Source organism: Pelmatolapia mariae, linkage group LG10_11 (assembly GCF_036321145.2).
Source record: "Pelmatolapia mariae isolate MD_Pm_ZW linkage group LG10_11, Pm_UMD_F_2, whole genome shotgun sequence".
NCBI lineage: Eukaryota > Metazoa > Chordata > Actinopteri > Cichliformes > Cichlidae > Pelmatolapia > Pelmatolapia mariae.
Window position 1 is genome coordinate 72,589,350 of NC_086236.1, and position 23,801 is coordinate 72,613,150.

The 23,801-nt window shown below is 40.0% G+C and overlaps 1 protein-coding gene across 1 annotated transcript in view; it reads right to left on the reverse strand.

Annotated features, from left to right (window-relative positions):
• Positions 1-23,801, reverse strand: part of LOC134635566 (uncharacterized) — a 61,719-nt gene that overhangs the window by 35,511 nt on the left and 2,407 nt on the right. The window contains exons 3-14 of the mRNA XM_063484940.1: positions 22,958-22,986; positions 22,041-22,311; positions 21,779-21,813; positions 20,137-20,410; positions 12,365-12,408; positions 11,712-11,985; positions 11,302-11,345; positions 10,460-10,745; positions 9,908-9,951; positions 4,962-5,238; positions 3,768-3,815; positions 2,500-2,543 (exon numbers count right to left, since the gene is read on the reverse strand). Of these exons, the coding sequence (XP_063341010.1) occupies positions 2,500-2,543; positions 3,768-3,815; positions 4,962-5,238; positions 9,908-9,951; positions 10,460-10,745; positions 11,302-11,345; positions 11,712-11,985; positions 12,365-12,408; positions 20,137-20,410; positions 21,779-21,813; positions 22,041-22,311; positions 22,958-22,986 (1,670 nt within the window). The remainder of the gene's footprint in view (positions 1-2,499; positions 2,544-3,767; positions 3,816-4,961; positions 5,239-9,907; positions 9,952-10,459; positions 10,746-11,301; positions 11,346-11,711; positions 11,986-12,364; positions 12,409-20,136; positions 20,411-21,778; positions 21,814-22,040; positions 22,312-22,957; positions 22,987-23,801) is intronic.

Sequence of the window (23,801 nt, forward strand, 5' to 3'; positions counted from 1 at the left end):
ACACCCTCTAGCAGACCGTTACATGGGGAAACCTTTTGAATACAAGCGCGCTGATTCACACAGGTGTGCACACGGGTGTTCACTGTTCGTAGACATAAACTACACCTTTCTTGGCTGCTACTTCAAAGCACATTGTGCGCTGTCGGTCCTGCGTGCTGCACCACAACATTCAATATTTAGTATTTACTGCTGTTTACACTTAGCTAGATTAATGCGATGGTGTTGTGTTTATTATGTTGCTCTCTTTATTTGCTTGTTTTCTCTTCTTTTTCTCTCAACAGGTGATCCAGGAGTTTTTTTTTCTTTTTTCTCTCTTCTTTCTCTTTTTAAGTGCCCTTTCTCACTGTCCCACTTCCCCTCTGTTTTTCTTTTCCTTCATCTTTCTTTCTCCCTTTCCTATCCCTCAGTCATGTCTGTCCCGTCTGTAACAACTGAAAATAAAATAAAATAAAATAAATAATAACAACAAAGGTCGATCAAATGGATCAACACGGCAAGGCCGTGATGATCCATTTGGTAAAGTAAATCCACTGGGTATTCTTGTTGGCCTTCAGACAACAATTCTGATGGCTAAAGAACCAAATGGGACAGACAAAAAAATAAATAAATAAATAAATCCATCAATCAGCGCCTTTGCATTAGATGAAAAGATGGATGTAATGCAGCAACTGATTAAGCACTACTCCACACGCATACACCTTAAGAAAACTCACACCTTACCGGTCTGAACCAAAAGATGACAAGGACAGAGTAATGACAGTGTGCCACATGGCTTCAGCAAGGCATAGAGACATCAAAGTTGAATCCTGGCAAACAATAGGTCAAGCCACCATAAAGAAACCCCCAAGGTGGATCCCTAAAAGTAGCTGAACTTTATAGGCAAATACTTTAAGAATAAATCAGTGCATTGCAGAAGGGTGAGCCTGTTAAAAGGAGTAGCCACATATATAAGCTCAATCCATTTCGCTCAGATTTAGAGTTGGAAGAAAGCTCGGTTGCACAGCTTTGCCAGTAGAGTTCAAACACCCTATCATTTTGGACAAGAGCTTTAGGGTATCTGAGCTCATTCTAAAAGAAATACACAAGGAAATAGGTCATGGCAGATGTCACCATGTTCAGTCGAAGCTACATCAAAAATTCTGGATTCATGGAGCTAGCGGCACTATCAGGAAAGTTCTATCCAAATGCACTGTGTCGACAATTACATGGCGTCATTGATCAACAAGGGATGGTCAGCCTGTCACAGAACAGTCACACCTGACAAGCCGTCATTCACAAGGACAGGACTAGACTATTTTGGGCCCTTTGAGGTCAAGCATGGAAGAAGCACTATGAAGACATGGTGTAATCTTCATCTGTTTGGCTAGTTGAGCTGTACACTTAGAGGTAGCAGCATCTTTGGATACCGACTCCTCCATCAACGCTCTTTGCAAGTTTTAGAGCTGCTCTCAGATAATGGGGCCGATTTTGTTGGTGCAGAGCAAGAACTTAGGAAGGCTTTGACTCAGAAGGGCATTAGGTGTGTCTTTAACATTCCAGCTCCTTTCCATCATTGAGTACTATTGGAATGATTGATTAGATCCATCAGAAAAATCCCCAGTGCCACTCTTAAAGCTCAGATTCTGCATGAGGAAAGCCTTTAGACATTTCTTTGTGAAGCTGAAGTGGTCTTCAAATTTGGCCCATTATTACACTTTCCAACAACCCTAATGAATTGGAGGCACTCTAATCATCTCCTGCTCCAAGGCGATTTCTGTCCCCAGTACTTTTCCAGAAAGAGAACATCTATGCACGCCGAAGATGGAGGCAAGTATGGCAGATCTTTTCTGGAAACGTTTGGTGAGAGAATATTTGCCTCAGCTCCAGACATGGCAGAAGTGGTTACATGTGTCAACAAACTTTGTCTGGAGACATTGTTTTGCTTGTGAATCCAACGGCATCGTGAACTCTAGGCTCGTTTGTAGGGTAACAAAAGTCATGCGATAAGAACATGGACTTGTTCGCATGGTTCACTTGAAGACCAAGACCATTAGGGTGGATAGACTAATCACTAAGGTCTGTCTGCTTCTAGAAGCAGTATAAGTCAGCAGTATGAGTCAGTAGAGACTTTACTCCCAGGGTATTTCATGTACTGGTGACCTCTGACATCAGAAGAAAGAAGAAACCGTGTTCTATCGACTGAATACTTAAGCTCTTAACATTGATTATTGTACTAAGTTGTTGGACACGTTCATAGACTGACTACCAGCTTGTTTTTTCTGCAATAACACCATGATGATGTAAATAGTAATATTTTTCACAATGATCACACAGTTATTCTGGTTTTGTTAAAAAGTTCATGAGATGTTTTGATCTGCTGATAACCTACCTCACTGCACAGGCTGATTTTTTTTCAATGAAAATAAATCATTTAAAATTTTGTAGTTCAAAGATTGATAAGGTGCATTTGTTGAATGAAAGCTGGATGATCTGAAGTCAGACAGATGTGACATGACTCACTTTGTGGATCAGTGCAGGCCAACGTTCATCCTCAGAGTGTTTCTCTGACAGAAAAGAAATATTAAAAGGTTCATTCATGACTGATTTAACATCAGTGTTAATAATCAGACACTTTGAAATAACTGATACTTTGATTTCATTCTGATGATCCTTGTAAGTTGGATTAATAACAACATTAAACGTGTTAACATGAAGTCATATTTGATGGAAATAGGGCTGGGTATCGTCACTGATTTCTAGAATTGATTCGATTCCGATTCACAAGGTCCCGAATCGATTCGATCCACGATTTGATTCAATTAGATTGAATTGAAGATTTTTAGATGGGAAACTGTTCTTGAAGTACAGAGAGAGAGAGAGAGAGCTGTGCATGAAGTGTGATTTTATCGTGGTGGAAGCAAAACAGCAAAAGTAAGAGGTAATTCATGACGATGTTTATGTGAAGGGTAGTTTGGATCTTTTTTTGCGCTAAACACAAAGCACGGACCTGCCGAAACATCAGAATCAGCGAGCTGTTGGCTTTCAGCCCCGACCGTGTCCGTGCCGTCGGGTGAGAAAGACGACATCTCACTGTTTCTGATCCGTCGGCGGGTCCGCGCTTTGTGTTTACGTCTTTGTGCAGAATCCGTGTTCCTGCTTTCATTTACTGTTTTAGCTGTTTGGTGGTTGTTGAAATTTTGTGAGGTTTCACCTGAGATTCTGGCATTTCGGACAAAATAAATTTATGTTAAAAAAATCGGTTCAGGATTTTAATGAATCGATATCACGTTGTTCAAGCCAGAATCGATTTTAATCGATAAATCGATTATCAAAACCCACCCCTATATGGAAAACTATCAAACTGTGAGGAAATGATCCAATTCTGTTTGATTCAGTAATTCTTCTTCATCTTTTTCATCTTCATATCAATGAGTGTATTTATTTATTAATTTCACTAGCTGGGGCCACATCCTGATTTTAGGTTTGTCAGCGTTTTAGTAGGTAAAGGTGAATGCTTTGACATGAATTGAGCTGCGGTTTGGGGAAGGCCTCGAAGGGGACTGGCGATGGCTCCCGGGCCTGGCAGATCCCCATGTACTAAATAGAAGTGAAGAAGCTGAAGAATGGAGAACAAGGAGGGAGGGAGGGTGAGGCACGTAAACGAGAATGATCAGCTTGCAGAACTGGGGGAACCTATATAGATGACAGCCACAAGGAGCGTGTTTGGAGGTGTGGTCCTGCTCCTGAAATTCCGATACATAATCTCCAATTGTTTTCTGGACACTGACCTTTCTCTGTTTCCTCCACATCAAATCCTTCAGCTGATGATCCTGCAGCTGCAACACATTGAATACAAACTGTAACTACATAATACAGACACTGTGTGTGTCCTTTATGTGTGCTCATCCTGAGTATAACACTGAGTCCTGACAATAAAAAGCTTTAATATTTCACTTTCAGCTGTGCTGACTGAAGGCAGGAGGAGGCCATAGTTACACAATCACAGAGAAATCAATGAAAAGACTTTGAATCATTTACCTCATACTGTCTCCATAGTGGAGTTTAAATCAAAGCTAACATAAAGATCGATTTACAATACAAGACTGATATTAATGAGCTAAGAACTAAAAAGAAAAATGTTTCAAAGGAAAAAAGTTCAAAGACCTTCAGAACACAATATTTAAAAAAGGAATGTCATTGAATCAATAACCTGAGTATATTTTCATTAAAACACTACAATCTAAAAAAAATAAAAATCTCCCTAATTTAATTGTTTGTACAACCTGAATGTGTTAATGTATCATGGTTCTGGTCTTTGACCCAGCATTTTAAGTTTATTGTTTTTTTGTGTGATTATTTTGTGTATTATAATGATGATTTAAGTTTTACAAGTTTAGTCTTGAGTTTATTCTTTCTGTGTTTCTAAATTTTCTTGTATTCCCACTCTATGGTTTCTTGTCTATTAGTTTCCACTTGTCTTCTTCTATTTCCTTTTGTTTCGTCCCTGCCTTGCTTGTAAGAGTCTGTCATGTCATCCATGTTTAAGCCTCGCTCCCTTGCCCTCTGTGTCCCTTGTCTCTGTTTACTAACCTTTGTGTGCTAGGGTTATTTGGATATTTTCCCAGTTTAGTAGAGTTGTTGCTTTTTGGTTTTTCTTATTTTTGCACCCATGTATTCAATAAACGGCTTGCTTTTCATTATCAAGTGCATGTTTCCCTGTGCTTGGCTCCTCACCTTGGCACACAACGGTGACATAATGTATCAACTTTTATGAAAAAACATTCAGAAAAAACACATTCCTTCATTTAAAATGTATTATACATTTTATATTACGCAGTTCTTGTGAGCTTCCCTGACAGGTATTGATTTAATTCTTTGGATTTATTTTTCACTGTATTATGTTTTAAACTACACACAATTAAAAAAATGCACCATATTAATTTACATTATTACAGACACTCTGACAAAATATTTTCTCTTACCTCCGAGTCCTGAGCTGCTCTCTGACAGCCTCTGCACCAGATCAGTTCTCTTCATGTCTGTTAAAACCTCCCTGGTCACCTCCACAGACTGATGACCAAGTTCCTCCACCATCTGATGCACTAGTTCATCTCTCATGTTTGTATATGTCTTTATTTGTGGCAGGCCTGTCTTGAAGCACGTGAACTGCAGCAACAGCTCAAATTTCTCGCGATCCTTTTGATCCAAATGTCTCAGTATTTTTACAAGAATGTTTTTAACAACTGTCAGTGCTTCTTCCTGAAAAATACAAAAGATTCATTAAGTAACTTAATTTTTCTGTAGGGAGATTTAGAAGGTTTCTTTGTTTGAATTTCCTGAAAGTCTCTATAGTATACATACAGAATATTAGGGCTGTATGATTATCAAATCAAATCAAATCAAAATTTATTTATATAGCACATTTAAAAACAACAGTGTCGATCAAAGTGCTTCACAAATTAGGAAATAAATAAAATAAGACAAATTTACTAACAGCAACACAAGACAAGACAAACTTAGCCAACCAAATGATAGTCAAACTAACTTAAGTCAGAGCCAGAGTAAAAAGATGAGTCTTTAAGCGAGATTTAAAAGACTGAATAGACTCAGAAGAGCGAATGGCAATAGGGAGATTGTTCCACAGTCTAGGTGCTGCAATAGCAAAGGCACGATCACCTCTGGTTTTCAGCCTAGACCTAGGTTGCATTAAGAGCATCTGGTTTGAAGATCTTAGTGCTTTTTTAGGATTATACAAATGAAGAAGTTCTGTTTAGTAGCTAGGCGCGATATTGTTTAAGATTTTATAAGTGAGCAAAAGAATTTTAAAATCAATGCGAAATTTCACAGGAAGCCAGTGTAAGTTAGCTAAAACCAGAGTAATATGATCATGCATTCTGGCACCTGATAAAAGGTGTGCAGCAGTGTTCTGTACGAATTGCAAACGGTAGAGAGAGGAGTGAGGGAGGCCTAAATAAAGGGAGTTTCAATAGTCCAGTGTTATGATTCAGTGTTATGGATATTTTTTTTTGTACCTAGAGGTAATGAATGCATGAATAAGCTTTTCAAGGTCCTTGGGGGAAAGAAAAGGGTTCGCTTTAGAAATCTGACGTAGCCAATAGAAGCTGGATTTAACCACAGTAGATACTTGTTTCTCTAATTTGAAGGAGCTATCCAAGACCCCAAGGTCTCTTCCAATGTGGGAGAGGTAGCTAGCAAGGGGGCCAAGGGTGTCGGTTAGTTGGTTCAGAGGGATATGGCTGTCAAAGACAATAACTTCAGTTTTACTATCATTCAAAGTAAGAGAGTTTTGAGATAGCCAGGTTCTAACATCATGAAGACAGTTAAACAATGTATGCAATGGATCTGCGACATTTAAACTCAAAGGAAAATAAATCTGAATGTCATCGGCATAGCAATGGAAAGAAATATTATATTTTTGGAAAATAGATCCCAAGGGCAACATGTACAGAGAATAACATAGGGCCCAAAACAGACCCCTGGGGCACACCACAGAGAAAGGGAGCAGAGGAGGAGTATTGCCCCATAGTGACAGAGAATGACCTCTCTGAAGATAAGATTTAAACCAAGATAAGGCTGTGCCCTTAAGACCAACTACTTGATCTAACCTTGATAATAGAATGTTATGATCTACTGTGTCAAACGCAGAAGTCAGATCCAGTAAGACTAAAACCACAGGGCAACCTGAATCAGTGGTTAAAAGGAGATCATTAAAAACTCTTAACCAAGCTGACTCGGTACTGTGTCGAGGCTTGAAGCCAGACTGGAACTTTTCAGTAATACTATTGGTATCTAAGAAGGTCTGAAGTTGTTTACAGACCACTTTTTCCAGGATCTTTGACAAAAAGGGAAGTTTAGAAATCGGCCTGTAATTTGAAAGAACACTGGAGTCAAGATTAGTCTTCTTAATAACGTGTTGAACAACAGAATGCTTGAAGGCAGACGGTACACAGCCTGAGGACAGTGATGCATTCAATATAAATAAAATACAAGGCCCAATAGTATTCAGCGCTTCCTTAAAAATACGGGCCAGAAAAATATCATGCGAGGAGTTGGAGATTGTCAAGTGATCAATTATTTCCTTTACATCCAAAAGAGACACAGGCTCAAACTGCTGAAAGACAGTAGAGCATTTAGAAACTGGAACTCGATGTGAGACTACCGATAAAAACGGGGCCCTTAAAGTAGTGATTTTTTTCAATAAAATACCTTAAAAAACTGAAACGGGTTAGGGGTTAGGGTGGTTTCATTCAGCCACAGTTGGTGTAAAGACTTAGTACGCTTAGTCTTTGGAGGAGCCACAGTGTCCAGAAAAGAGGAGCATGTGGAATTAAAAAGGTTCGTAAGCTCATCAACCGATAAATCCACAAGACAGATGGAGTCAGAGAGGGCAGAGTTGGTAAAAAGAGTAGGTAAATTAGCAATGGTTTCAGAATTAATTGAGCGCATCTGGCGCAAGGGACCCTCGCCGTTAAGCTCCATATGTCGTAGCGTAACATTAAACATAACCGCAGAATGATCAGAAATTCCAGAGTCCTTGATATCCATTATACGAATATCCAGACCACAAGACAAAACTAGATTAAGCGAATAACCTTTTAAATGGTTTTGGTTCAAATCCTTTGTTAGTGTGCTTGCCTCACAACAGACATGTATATTAAAATCACCAACGATTAAAACACGGTCGTAGCGTAAAAACAGGCTCCCTAGCAGGTCAGCAAATTGAAAAATAAAATCCTTAACAGTTATCGGGGGTCGATTATGGTTGAAATGATGATGGTAATTATTATATTATATGTAATAATAACCAAATAAAAATATTATTTAAACTTTTTATTATTTTATTTATTTTTTATGATTATCAGTTGATTTTAATGACACAAATGTTCTTCTTCCACTGTCATGTAAACAGAACACTTTCACATCTTCACAGCTATACAAATGTTTGCATCAACATAAAATTGTTCCTCTTCACTCAACTAAATTCAGTGCATCTCTAGAATAAAATATATTTAAAAAATGAATAGTTTCCAAACCTGACACAGAATTAAACCATCAGCACATTTTTCACCATCCCGTTGTGCTGCATTCCTGTTAATTGATCTTTATAACCTGCAGACAAATACTTTCAAGTCTCTCATTCACACACCTACCAGATGGATGTGAATAAAACTTTTAGAAAAGTACTCAACAGCTGTGAGATCCCTCCACATATCCCCAGCAATATTTCTGCATAGAACGCATAAAAATAATTGCATAGATGAACAGAATTTCTTCTCTTCTATATGTAAGGCAGTGACTGGAATAAGTCACAAGGTGTCACTGTTGAGCTGCATATACATTGTAGATTTTAGCAATTTTGACCATTTGTCCTCTGCAGGACACCGTAGTTCAGATTTCTTGTTCGCACGGGCGCCATCTTGGTTCAGTGTTTACTGTGATTTGCAAAGGTAAGCACTGTCCGTGGTGTACTGCAATGGTTTTGTTTAAAAATAAGTGTTCCACTGTGTCAAATGGCGATTTGCTAAGTATATATTGTGTTTATTGAGATGTTCATGTACTGTCTGATGAGAGTACGAGGAGTTTGTGTGCATGTTTCATTCTGTAATATCTGCCGCGATTTCGGGTTACATTCCCGCTAGCTAGCAGAGCACTCATTCGGGCAAAGTAATGCAAGATGAAGCATTAGCTTTTCAGCTACAGTTTGCTGGTAATCCTGCTATGTTAGTTTTGTGTCATACTCATTCCTGAGACCGAGGAATTTTGTAAAGACATGATTATTTTTGTTTAATGTGTTTTATTTTACATATTTATTGTTGGCTTTCACTATGTGTTGATAATCACGTTCAGTGTTTGCTGTGATTTGCAAAGTGTTTACTGTGATTTGCAAAGGGCCAGCAGCAGAGTTGGAGTGGTGTTTGCCCCAGCATCTGAATAAACGGCGCGGTCCGAGCCACAAATTGAACGCCTGTGTCCGACTGGTCTCTCTACTGTGCACCCCAATCCAACACAAAATTACACAACGCAGAGTCCGGGGTGTAGGGAGGCCCCTGCACTGGTTGGGTTACATATACATTTACCTTTTTCGTGAAGCCCTTGTTTCTCACTCTGCTTATTGGACAGTTACATGTGCCCAAATGGAATATGATTGGATGGTGATCTCAAAGCATCTTTTTGAGGTGGATGGATATGCTACCGCTGATGAGCCGTGCAGGCTCACTTTTAAAGGCGTCTGAGCTGATGTTGAACGATTCATGTTAGCAATCATTGCTGTGCTTTTCTTCACTTCATACATTCATTATACTGCAGTTTGTGGTGTGTTTGCAGCTGGAAAGTTAGTTGTGTTGCTTTGTGGTGCAGACACTCAGGATTATTTCATATGATTTATTTTTGTTAAACATCAACTTCCATTAATTTCAGTTCAGTATTTCCAAACAGTGGATGGTGATTCACGTTGGGGGAGAAGCTCTCGAGATTCTGCTGTGCCAGAAATTTTAATTCTGTTGTCTATCAGTCTTTTAAAGCAGTGTAACTCGTCCAGGCTAATTCAGGAAACTTCACGCTGCATAGTGTAGCGAACAGCTGTAATTGGCACATTGTTGAGCAGTGATTTAGGAAGTATTGATTGACTTTGCACTTAGTAGAAGAACAATAGCTCTGCTCTGATTTACTGTTGACTATCACTCAATTGTGTTTATTTAATTATCAGAAGCTATCAGTTGTGCAACGCTAAGTAGATCCTTCACTTTCAACCATTGGAAACATTATTGCTGCAGAGCTCCACATTAACACTGTGAGAAGCATCCAGTTTCAAAGATGCTTTGTCTGTTTCATCATGTATAATGTTCAAGATGAGGATGATTTACAGCCTGAATCTACTGAATGAAATCTGAGTTAAAGTCACACTCACTCTCTTCAACAGTGCAGCTCCATGTTCATCCACAGAGTGTTTCTCTGAGGAGGAAAGACATTTACAATCAACTCTGAGGATTCAAACATCATCACATCCAAGTAGAATCAGCCTTCAGAAGATACAGATGATTTAAAAGAGAAACTCATATCAAATAAAATAAAATGACACAAGACACCAAAAAGAAACCCTCCATCCTGTCCAACCAAAGTAACTGGGGGTTCCCAGCTATGATAATGAGAGAGAGGGTACACCTATCCACCTCAGGATTTAAAAAGACAGACAACCTTTCACACCCACATTTAATTTAGAACCAGCAATAAAGCCAACAAGCATGTGTTTGGACTGGAAACCAGAGCACTCTGAGGAAAAGCATGCAGGCACAGGGAGAACATGCAAACTCCACACAGAAAGGTTCCAGCCAACCAGGAGGCTCAAACACACAACCTTCATGCTGTGAGGAGACAGTGCTAACCACTGCACCACCATGACACCACCAACACAAAAACCTGTTGATGACACAGAGTTTACACTCATGCATGTTGGTCTTACCTCTGGATGCTGAGCTGCTCTCTGATAACTTCTGCACCAGATCAATTCTGTTCATGTACATGAAAACTTCTCTGGTCACCTCCACAGACTGCTGACCAAATTCATCCACCATCAGATTCACTACATCTGCTCTGTTTGATGATGGATTCAACTTCCATGAGGAATGCGCCAGATTCTTCCAAGGAGTAATCAACTGCAGGAAACTCTTAAATTTTTTGAGCTCCTTATTGTTCAAATCATTTAAATTTTCTAGAAGCAGATGTTTAACAGCTGCAATTTTTGCCACCTGGAACAGTCAACACACTCATGTGACATCAGTTTATTCATCGATTTACGCAAACAAGAACTATTATACTGATTGCGGTATGTTTAGCAGAAATTGTGAAGACTATTAAACGGTGATCCACTTATCATTTTACTTAACTTTTTCTATTATTATTTACAGGCTGCAGTTCTTACATACTGTGGAACAGAACTATATCTATCGATAATATTTCCATGATTTCAGATTATCTTTAATTCTTTATTAATATTTGTAAGTAGAATAAAGTTTCATCTTTAAAGTGTTTGATGTTTTCAGATTTCTCTGTCCCGTTGAAGAGTCAGGACAAATGTACATGCTGACATTTCCTCAGCTCATCCTCAGTGGTAAAGACATCCTGACATTAGTGTTGGAGAAAATTACTGCTGAAGAAGTCAAACTGAATGAAGCTTCAGTTTGTCACAAACATCCAGCAGAAATCATGAGAAAAATGACTCAACATGAGAACTGATGATACTTTAGTACTCTGACTTTCAGCCTGCTGTCTTGTACTGAATCAGAGAGATGTGACATGACTCACTTTGTGGATCAGTGCAGAGCGTCGTTCATCCACAGAGTGTTTCTCTGAGGAGAAAAGTGCTCAAAGTCACTCATGACAAACACATTTAACAACTAACTGACAATTATTCAGGAAATATGACTTTGGAAAAATGGACAAATGCAGAATTACACTGAAACCTCCTCAGCAATAATAAACAGTATGAAGGAGTCATTTTTACTTCTCCTCACAAAGTATTTTTTTATATGGTCTCATATTTAAGTTTTCATGTATTTTGTTCCAGAACAGTCATGAAAAGGTGAGTATGTGCTTTCTTTTTTCTTTATTACAAATAATATTATAAATAAAATAAAACAAGACTTTACTTAGAAGTTTATGAGACATAAAAATCTGTTTTATGACTTTAATGAGTTTTGATTTTGTTGTCTTACTTCTAGGCAGTGAGCTGCAGACTGACAGCCTCTGAGCCAGATCAGTCCTCTTCATCTCCTTTAAGACCTTCATGGTCTTCTCCACTGACTGTTGGCTGTAAGTCTGCACCATCAGAAACACTGTGTCCTGCAGGTCTGACATCATCAATGAGAAGTCTGAGAAAAGTTTCTGATCACTTTGTCGCAGAGTCCAGATGAACCTGCTGATCTCATGATCATTGAGAGCAGCCAGAGTTTCCAGCAGCAGCTCAATAACAGACTCCATCGTTTGTACCTAGAAAATTCAAAGAAAATGTTCATGAGATAAATGTGACATTTCTCAGTTTTAGGTTTGTTTGTTTTCTCATCAACACTTTAGAAATGTAGATGTGTTTAGATGACATCATCCATCACATAAGGTGATGATGTCATTGGTCATATTTGTCACAATGATCACAAACAGCTGACTAACAATTATTCTGCTTCTGTTAACAAGTTCAGGACTTTTCTGACCTGCTGCAGACCTACCTCACTGCACACGCTGAACTCATCAAACTTCCAGTTTTCCAGTGAAAATCAAATCATTTTAATTTTTTTCTATTGAAGATTTCTACCCTGTATTTATTAAATGAAAATTGGATGATCTGAAGTCAGACAGATGTGACATGACTCACTTTGTGGATCAGTGCAGGCCAACGTTCATCCTCAGAGTGTTTCTCTGACAGAAAAGAAATATTAAAAGGTTCATTCATGACTGATTTAACATCAGTGTTAATAATCAGACACTTTGAAATAACTGATACTTTATTTTTTTTATTCTGATTATCTTCGTAAGAAGAATTAATAATAAGATTACACTTATTAAATTATATAACTCTGAAGAAATTATTCAGTTCCCTTCCATCTAAAAAAAATCAATGGAAATACTTAATACCCCTCCGCTAATCGCCACCTTATCGTGGTGGAGGGGTTTATGTGTCCCAGGGATCCCAGGGGCTGTGTTTTCTGGCAGCATTTGCCCCCTGGTTGGGTCTCCCATGGTAAAATGGTCCTGGGTGAGGGACAAGCCTTATGAGAAGACCATGGAGGGAACAGTTCACCCTGCCTGACATAGGGTTACCGGGGCCCTGTCCTGAAGCCAGGCCCGGGGAGAGTAACTGAGGGCGAGCGTCTGGTGGCCGGGCACAGCCTGAAAAAGGGACATGGGCCCCCTCTTCCTGCAGGCCCACGACCCACAGGAGGCACCGTAGGGATCAGGTGCATTATGAGCCGGGAAGGTGGCCAGGAGCGGAGGTCCTGGTGGACTGATCCCGGGCTACCAAGACTGGCAACTGGGACATGGAATGTCACCTCTCTGGTGGGGAAGGAGCCTGAGCTAGTGTGTGAGGTTGAGAGATACCGGCTAGATTTAATCAAGCTCACCTCAACACATGGCTTGGGCTCTGGAACCAGCCTCCTGGAGAGGGGCCGGAATGTGTCTCAGTCTAGAGTTGCCCCTGGTGAGAGGCGGTGGGCTGGATTGGGTATCTTGGTATCCCCTCGGCTTGCTGCCGGTATGTTGGGGTTTCTCCCAGTGGACGAAAGGATTTGTTCCCTTCACCTCTGGGTCAGGGAATCGGTCCTGACCGCCGTCTGCGGTCCTACTGGGAGACTTCAATGCTCATGTGGGCAATGACAGCGAGACCTGGAGGGCGTCACTGAGAGGAATGGCCTCCCTCATCTGAACCCGAGTGGTGCTTTGTTATTGGACTTCTGTGCAAACCACAGTTTGGCCATAACGAACACCATGTTCGAGCATAAGAGTGTACATAAGTGCATGTGGCACCAGGACACTCTAGGCCACAGGTTGATGATTGATTTTGTAATGGTATCACCAAACCTAAGGCCATATGTTTTGGACACTCGGGAAAAGAGAGGGGCTTAGCTGTCAACTGATCACCATGGCGGTGAGTTGGATCAGGTGGCGGGGGAGGACGCTGGACAGACCTGGCGCGCCTAAACGTACAGTGAGGGTGTGCTGGGATTGCCTAGCAGAGGCCCCGGTCTGCGAGATCTTCAAATTATGCCTCAGAGCTTCAACAGCATCCTGTGGGAGACTGGAGACATTGAGTCCGAAAGGACCATCTCCAGCAACTCCATTGCTGAAGCCGCTGCACTGAGCTGCGGCCGCAAGGTAGTTGGTGCCCGTCATGGTGGTAATCCCCGAACTAAATGCGGGACACCAGAGGTGAGGGGAGCCACCAAGCTGAAGAAGGAGTCCTATTGGGCTTGGTTAGCCTGTGGGACTCCGGAGGCAGCTGATAGGTACCGACAGGCCAAGCGGAACCCGGCGCGGGTGGTGGCTGAAGCAAAAATTCAGTATGCGAGGAGTTCAGAGAGGCCATGGAAAAAGACTTTCGGACTGCCTTGAAGAGATTCTTGCAAACCATCAGGTGACTCAGGAGGGGAAAGCGGTAATCTCCCTGCACTGTGTAGTGCGAGTGGAGAGCTGCTGACTGCGACTGAGAAAATTGTCGGGCGGCGGAAGGAATACTTCGAGGACCTCCTTAATCCCACTGGCACGTCTTCTGTGGAGGAAGCAGAGTCTGCGGAGGAAGGGGATGACCTGCCAATCTTCAGGGGCAAAGTAACTGAGGCAATTAAACAACTCCTTGATGGCAGAGCCCTTGGGGTAGATGAGGTCCGCCCCGAATTCCTGAAGGCTCTGGATGTTGTAGGACTGTCCTGGTTGACACGTATCTACAATGTTGAGTGGAGATCAGGGGCAGTACCCCTGGATACTTACAGGTACTGCGCTGCAGTGGTTTGTATCATACCTATCTAATAGACTCCAATTTGTTCATGTAAATGGACAGTCTTATTCATACACTGAGGTTAATAATGGAGTTCCACAGGGTTCAGTACAAGGACCAATTCTGTTTACATTATACATTCAATTCAATTCAATTCAATTCAATTTTATTTATATAGCGCCAAATCACAACAAAAGTCGCCTCAAGGCGCTTTATATTGTACAGTAGATAGCACAATAATAAATACAGAGAAAAACCCAACAATCATATCATATGACCCCCTATGAGCAAGCACTTTGGCGACAGTGGGAAGGAAAAACTCCCTTTTAACAGGAAGAAACCTCCGGCAGAACCAGGCTCAGGGAGGGGCGGCCATCTGCTGCGACCGGTTGGGGTGAAAGAAGGAAAACAGGATGAAAGACATGCTGTGGAAGAGAGACAGAGATTAATAACAGATATGATTCGATGCAGAGAGGTCTATTAACACATAGTGAGTGAGAAGGTGACTGGAAAGGAAAAACTCAATGCATCATGGGAATCCCCGGCAGCCTACGTCTATTGCAGCATAACTAAGGGAGGATTCAGGGTCACCTGGTCCAGCCCTAACTATATGCTTTAGCAAAAAGGAAAGTTTTAAGCCTAACCTTGAAAGTAGAGATAGTGTCTGTCTCCTGAATCCAAACTGGAAGCTGGTTCCACAGAAGAGGGGCCTGAAAACTGAAGGCTCTCCCTCCCATTCTACTTTTAAATACTCTAGGAACAACAAGTAAGCCTGCAGAGCGAGAGCGAAGTGCTCTAATAGGGTGATATGGTACTACAAGGTCATTAAGATAAGATGGGGCCTGATTATTTAAGACCTTGTATGTGAGGAGCAGGATTTTGAATTCAATTCTGGATTTAACAGGAAGCCAATGAAGGGAAGCCAAAACAGGAGAAATATGCTCTCTCTTTCTAGTCCCTGTCAGTACTCTTGCTGCAGCATTTTGGATTAACTGAAGACTTTTCAGGGAGTTTTTAGGACATCCTGATAATAATGAGTTACAGTAGTCCAGCCTGGAAGTAATGAAGGCATGAACTAGTTTTTCAGCATCACTCTGAGACAGGATATTTCTAATTTTAGAGATGTTGCGCAAATGGAAGAAAGCAGTCTTACATATTTGTTTAATATGTGCCTTGAAGGACATGTCCTGGTCAAAAATGACTCCAAGGTTCCTCACAGCATTACTGGAGGCCAAGGTAATGCCATCCAGAGTAAGGATCTGCTTAGATACCATATTTCTAAGATTTTCAGGGCCGAGTACAATAACCTCAGTTTTATCTGAATTAAGAAGCAGGAAGTTAGCGGCCATCCAGGTCTTTATGTCTTTAAGACATTCCTGCAGTTTAACTAATTGGTGTGTGTTACCTGGCTTCATGGATAGATAGAGCTGCGTATCATCTGCATAGCAGTGAAAATTTATGCTATGTCTTCTAATGATGCTACCTAGGGGAAGCATGTATAATGTAAATAGAATTGGTCCTAGCACTGAACCCTGTGGAACTCCATAATTAACCTCAGCATGTGAAGAAGACTCTCCATTTACTTGAACAAATTGGAGTCTATTAGATAGATATGATACAAACCACTGCAGTGCAGTACCTGTAATACCTACAGCATGTTCTAATCGCTCTAATAGGATATTATGGTCGACAGTATCAAACGCTGCACTGAGGTCTAGCAGGACAAGCACAGAGATGAGTCCACTGTCAGAGGCCATAAGAAGATCATTTGTAACCTTCACTAAAGCTGTTTCTGTGCTGTGATGAGCTCTGAAACCTGACTGAAACTCTTCAAATAAGCCATTCCTCTGCAGATGATCTGTTAGCTGTTTGACAACTACTCTTTCAAGGATTTTTGATATGAAAGGAAGGTTGGAGATTGGCCTATAATTAGCTAAGACAGCTGGGTATAGAGATTGCTTTTTAAGTAAGGGTTTAACTACAGCCACCTTGAAGGCCTGTGGTACATAGCCAATTATGCTTCCCTTAGGCAGTATCATCAGAAGTCATAGCATACATTTTCACTGCTATGCTGATGACACGCAGCTCTATCTATCCATGAACCCAGATAACAGACACCAATTAGTTAAACTGCAGGATTGTCTTAAAGACATAAAGACCTGGATGGCCGCTAACTTTCTGCTTATTAATTCAGATAAAACTGAGGTTATTATAGTCGGCCCTGAAAATCTTAGAAACATGGTATCTAACCAGATTCTTAATCTGGATGGCATTACCTTGACCTCCAGTAACACTGTGAGGAAGCTTGGAGTGATTTTTGACCAAAATATGTCCTTCAACGCACATATTAAACAAATATGTAAGACTGCTTTCTTCCATTTGCGCAACATCTCTAAAATTAAAAAATATCCTGTCTCAGAGTGACGCTGAAAAACTAGTTCATGCATTTATTACTTCCAAGCTGGACTACTGTAATTCATTATTATCAGGAAGTTCTAAAAACTCCCTGAAAAGCCTTCAATTAATCCAAAATGCTGCAGCAAGAGTCCTGACAGGGACTAGAAAGAAAGAGCAGATTTCTCCTGTATTGGCTTCCCTTCATTGGCTCCCTGTTAAATCCAGAATTGAATTCAAAATCCTGCTCCTTACATACAAGGTCTTAAATAATTAGGCCCCATCTTATCTTAATGACCTTATAGTATCATATCACCCCATTACAGCACTTCGCTCTGCAGGCTTACTTGTTGTTCCTAGAGTATTTAAAAGTAGAATGGGAGGGAGAGCCTTCAGTTTTCAGGCCCCTCTTCTATAGAACCAGCTTCCAGTTTGGATTCGGGAGACAGACACTATCTCTACTTTTAAGATTAGGTTTAAAACATTCCTTTTTGCTAAAGCATATAGTCAGGGCTGGACGAGGGGACCCTGAATCCCCCCTTATTTATGCTGCAATAAACATAGGCTGCAGGGGGACTCCCATGTGGCATTGAGTTTTTCCTTTTCAGTCAAATTTTTCACTCAGTATGTGTTAATAGACCTCTCTGCATTGAATCGTACTTGTTATTAATCTCTGTCTCTCTTCCACAACATGTCTTATCCTGTCTTCCTTCAGTCACACCAATTGGTCACAGCAGATGGCCCCGCCCCTCTCTTAGCCTGGTTTTGCCAGAGGTTTCTTCCTGTTAAAAGGGAGTTTTTCCTTCCCACTGTCGCTAAAGTGCTTGCTCATATGGGGTCATTTGATTGTTGGGTTTTTCTTTGTATGTATTATTGTAGGGTCTACCTTACAATATAAAGCACCTTGAGGTGAGTATTGTTGTGATTTGGCGCTATATAAATGAAATTGAATTGAACTGATTGATCGAGAGGGTGTCTTCCAACTACAGGGGAATCACACTCCTCAGCCTTCCTGGGGCGGTATATGCCAGGGTGCTGGAGAAGAGAGTCCGTCCATAGTTGAACCTCGGATACAATGCGGTTTTCGTCCTGGTCGTGGAACACTGGATCAGCTCTTCATCCTCTCAAGGATACTTGAGTTTGCCTAACCAGTCTACATTCAGTGTTTTGTGGACTTGGAGAAGGCATTCGACCGTGTCCCTCGGGGGGTGTCTGGCCCATTGTTACGGGCCATTCAGTCCTTATACAACCATTGCAAGCACTTGGTCCACATTGCCAGCAATAAGTTGGACTCGTTCCCGGTGGGTCATGGGCTCCAGTAGGGCTGCCCTTTGTCACCGATTTTGTACATAATTTTTATGGACAGAATTTATAAGCGTAGCCAGGTGGCAGAAGGCTTTCACGTGGGTGGTCTCAGGATCTCATCTCTGCTTTTTGTGGATGATGTGGTTCTGTTGGCTTCATCGGGTGATGGCCTCCAGCTCGCCTTGGAATGGTTCGCAGCCGAGTGTGAAACAGTGGGAATGAGAATCAGCACTTCCAAATCTGAGGCCATGGTCCTCAGCTGGAAAAGGGTGGAGTGCCCACTCTGGGTCAGGGATGAGTTCCTGTCCCAAGTGGAGGAGTTTAAGTATCTCGGGGTCTTGTTCAGAAGTGAGAGTAGAAGGGAGCGGGAGATCAAAAGACGAATTGGTGTGGCGGCCGCAGTGATGGGGACGTTGTACCAGTCTGTTGTGGTGAAGAGAGAGCTGAGTGTAAAAGCGAAGTTCTCAATTTACCGGTCGTTCTACTTCCCTACCTTCACCTATAGTCACGAGCTGTTGATAGTGACCGAAAGAACGAGATCGTGGATACAAGCAGCAGAAATGGGCTTCCTCCGAAGGGTGGCTGGCTTCTCCGTTAGAGATAGGTCGAGAAGTTCGGCTTCGGGATGGGCTTAGAAATGCTTCTCCTTCATATTGAAAGGAGCCAGGTGCCTTGGTGGTTCGGGCATCTGACAAGGATGCCTCCTGGGTGCCTACTGGGTGAGGTGTCCGAGGCATGTCCCACAGGGAGGAGGCCCCGGGGCAGACCCAGGACACACTGGAGAGATTATATCTCTCGGTAGGCCTGGGAATGCCTTGGTGTTACCCCGGACAAGCTGGAGAGAGGGAGGTCTGGGCTTCTCTGCTTGGGCTGCTGCCCCTGCGATCCGGCCCCGGATAAGCGGAAGAAAACAGATGCATGGAAATACTTAATAACATAATAATCATTTACGTTATATATATCTATGAGTATCCATAGTGGAGTTTAACTCAAATCAAAGCTAACATAAAGATCCATTGACAGTACAAGACCGACGTTAATGAGCTCAAAATGCAAAAATTCAGTGAAACCAACTAAAAGAAAAGATAAGATAAGATAAGATAAGATAAGATAAGATAAGAACAACTTTATTTATCCCGAGGGAAATTCTTTTGTCATGTACATGCTCAAAGCAGCAGGAGAGACAGAGGAACAGATGAAATATATATAAGATATATAAGATATACAATATATACAATAAGATTAGTGTACAGTAATATACAGAAGGATAGTGCAAGACGAATAATCGGATAACTCTAACAAAGTAATATACATAACTATATCCTGGTGAATAAATAACTAAACTATCAGTGCAGGCGGTTCTAGAAAGTGACAAAGTATTGTGCAATAGAATGAAGGGAGTAGCAGCGTATGATGGGGGGATGAAAACAAATATTCAATAAGTACTCTTGGGTAATATTGCACGGTCTGGAGGGAACAGAATAACATAGGTAATAGTCTTGGGAGAATCACCTACAGAGTGAGGAAGAGTTAAACAGTCTTATTGCCACCGGTACAAAGGATTTCCTGTGGCGGTCAGTTCTGCAATTCGGGGCAATGAGTCTTTTTTGCACCTCCAGAAAAGTTACTGATTCAATAATCTAAATATTTTAAAACAATGAAATATGAAAGAAAGAAATCTGTCTAATTTTCCTTGGGTTTGTACAACCTAAATATCTTAATTTATTGACATCTGTCCAAAAAAAATTCAAAGAAAATTCTTTCATTTTAAGATGATAATGAAGTTTATATTGTGTAGTTCTTGTTGTGTGTTTCTCTGAGGGGTACTGATTTATTTTTTTTAAATAAAAAAAACTCTGCGCTATGATGTTTTACATATCGCTACACATTCAACAATAATCCCACCATATTTATAGACATTATTACAGACACTCTGACAGATTATTTTCTCTTACCTTTGAGTCCTGAGCTGCTCTCTGACAGCCTCTGCACCAGATCAGTTCTCTTCATGTCTGTTAAAACCTCCCTGATCACCTCCACAGACTGATGACCAAGTTTGTCAACCATCACATTCACTATTTTTTTTCTTTCATCTCTCAGTTTGATTTGTGGAAGACTCTTCTGAAAACGAGTGAACTGCAGGAACCACTTGAACTCCTTGAGATCCTGATCACTCAAATCCTCCAGTGTTTCTAGAAGCAGATCTTTAACAGCTGCCATTGTTGCAACCTGGAAAATTCAAAGCAAATATTCATAAAGAAAAAATGGTTCCTCTGTGAGAAAATTAAAGATTTATGATTTTGTAGCTCTTTTAAACTTTGAATGAAGATCTCTGAAAACCCCCTGAGCCATTTTGTTATATTTTATTATCTGGTCAGTCTTTATTTTACAGATTAAATATTTATATGAACACACTTTTCATTTTGCGAATGTTGTTTAACCCTTTAAGACCTACCATAGAACCAAGTCCGCCAGAGCTTACCTTTAAATTTTACATGCTGTAGTGCCATTTTTGGGAGCATTTCAAGTTGCTATACATTAATACAACCATTATAGCCCACATTTTAATAATATGTATGCATTAAGTGCATAGTAATTATATAAATTGCAAAAAAGTGCAAGAAACTACAAAAAAATAGAAAATCATTTTTGTTTTTTTAAAATATATTTCTAGTTAGAGAAATTTAAGAGGTTTATCCCTCAAAACTGTAAATACAAAAAAGTTGCACAAAATAGTTTCCCACCACAGGAAATTTAATTTGAGTGTCTTCATAGTTTTATTTTTGAAATACACCAATTTTTATATACTGCAGGAAAAACGAAAATAAATATTATAATGCAAATTTGCAACAAAAAAAAAACAGCATGTGCATCAAAATAAACTATTTCCAGCAGTGTAATTTGAGTTCTAAGCATCCCAGAAATGATACAGAGAGTCATAGGTCTAACATAAGTTTCAAAAATACCAGTAAATACTTATAAGGCCCTGAAGGTAAAAAAAAAACTACATTTCCACGAAAATGACGTCAATTCCGGTTTCGGGCAGGTGATGGCGGACATGCCATAGTTTACACTGGTGTCTATTCCAAAGTAGAAAGTGTTACGAACAGCTGATCAGATCAGCAAAGCGTGTTTCTGGAATATCATGTTTTTGTTGCTGCAAGGGGTTTTTATGCAATTTTTGCAAAGCTATACATGAAAGGAAACCGTGACCTAGGACAAGCTGATGGCATAAGATGTAAGTACAACTCCTCCGGTTTCATATGCAAAAAAAAGTTATTGCGCTAGCTTACGTGGTTGCAGTTCTACTGGAATTTAAAAATAGTTACGCAAAACGGAGCGTGCCCGCTCCGGCCGGTTTTAAAGGGTTAATTCAACATCTAAAATACATTATGTGAGAAATTAAATCTAAATGATGAAATTATATATATATATATATATATATATATATATATATATATGTATATCTATCTATCTATATATATATATATATATATATATATACATATATATCAAACAATTTTATTATTTTATATATCAAACAATTTTATTGAATAAAGGCTGAACTCTGAGTCAGACTGATGAGACATTACTCACTTTGTAAATTAGTGCAGAAAGATGTTCATTTTTAGCTGAAAAAAATAAAATGAATAGAAATTAATGTTTAGCAACATATTATTAAGCTTTATAAGAAAAAAACAAACAAATTACATTTAAACCTGCTGATCATAATTTTTTGCCCCTCGTCAACAATGCTCTCTTTTCTCTGTAAATCTGACTGTTTCTAATATGAACTGAAGCAGAAACACTTTAAGAACCACTTTTATCATTTTAACATGTTTTGTCTTTATTATCTTACTTTGAGCTTCTGAGCTGCTGTCTGTCAGCCTCTGAGCCAGATCAGTCCTCTTCATCTCCTTTAAAACCTCCACGATCTTCTTCACTGACTGTTGGCCAAAAGTCCTCACCATCAAAAACACCACGTCCTGCAGGTCTGTCTCTGTCTCCATAAGCAGGAGGATTAAGTCAGATTTCCTCCCGAGGACCTGCTCAAAGTTCTTGAGCTCACTAACTCTCAGATCAGCCAATTTTTCCAAGAGCAGCTCAATAAGAGACTCCATCGTTTCTACCTGATAAGAACAGAGGTCATATGACAGCGATGCACGATTCAAATATCTGTTTGATTTTTAATACAAAGAATTTTTTCAGTTTAGTAAAAATAAATTCATGGTTGAATCCAATTCTTTGTAAAAACCTGAAAAGATGACCTTTGACCTTCACACATAAAGCTGCGTCTTTTTTAAGGTCATGATCGGTTGACCAGATTCAGAGCAGAAAATAACCTCCATGAACATCTGGTGCTCGGTGGGTACCTGCTTGGATTAGTTTTTTATTTCTTGGCTCATTTTCTCCTCTTTTTGAAGGATTTAATTTTCATGAACAGGTTTGTGACTCTGTTTTACTGCCTGACTGTAACTCTGTCAAAGACTGAGCTACAAAAACTGCAGTGAGTCTCCTGATTTTACAAACAGAGGGGAGCTTTAACTGCTCACATCTTTACTGATAAACACAAAGACTTGAATTTAATCTGCCTTTAAAATGTAAACAAGGTTTAATATTTCTATACCAATCATGTATAAGAGCTCATGTGTACATGACACAGCTGCAGCTTGAATTTCATGTGTATGATTTCTGTTTAAGATGAAGATCATTTTCAGTCTTCATCACTGAATCAAAGCTGAACTGTGTGAAGTCGACTGATGTGACGTTACTCACTCTCTGGCTCAGTGGAGGAAACTGTTTGTCTGAGGAGAAAAGAAAGAGAAAAAGTCAGATTAGAAACTGTTTTATCATCAGGCTTTATGAGGATTTAGAACACAAAAGATTTCACATCAAAGTGACACTTAAACCTCGTTAACTCTCATCATACCCACATGTTTAACATACATGAACTACTGACTGCAGTCTCTGAGAACTTCAAGAACACTTTACTATGAGAAGCAAACATAACAGTAAAACTTATTTCTTATCAAAGCAGGATATCACATATGTAGTTATTGTCTCCTTTTCCTCTTTAATCAAACTTGCAGCTTTTATCCAAACTACAATCCACATTATATCTTAAGAGCTCATTTACCATCCTTTGACTCTGGTATAATTTATTCTTCAATAATTCCAACTAATTATTATTAGTATTATAATTTATGATGAAACAGAGTCAGGCTCACTTTGACCCCAATATAAAATAACTGAGATAAACTGTTGTGTAACGTGGAGTAAAGAGAGATTGAAGTTTCCCTGGCCACCTCGCGTCATCACAGTTGAAGGGATAAAAGGACTTAACACCCAGTTAGAGATGTGTGCTGAGTGCTAAGTAGGGTAAGTAGATCTTTATTTTTTTCCAACCTTTTTCTTTCGGGGGTGGGGGGTGGGGGTCTTTCTTTATTAGATAGGTGCAGCAAAGAGTGACAGGGAAGCAGAAGGAGACAGAGAGGAAGACATGCAGCTATACGGCACATGGTCGCTTGCTCATCCCAGTGAGCTAAACCGACACCCAGATATTTTTTATTCTTAATCATTGATAAAAAAAAAACATATATCTCTGATCAATATGTTAGCT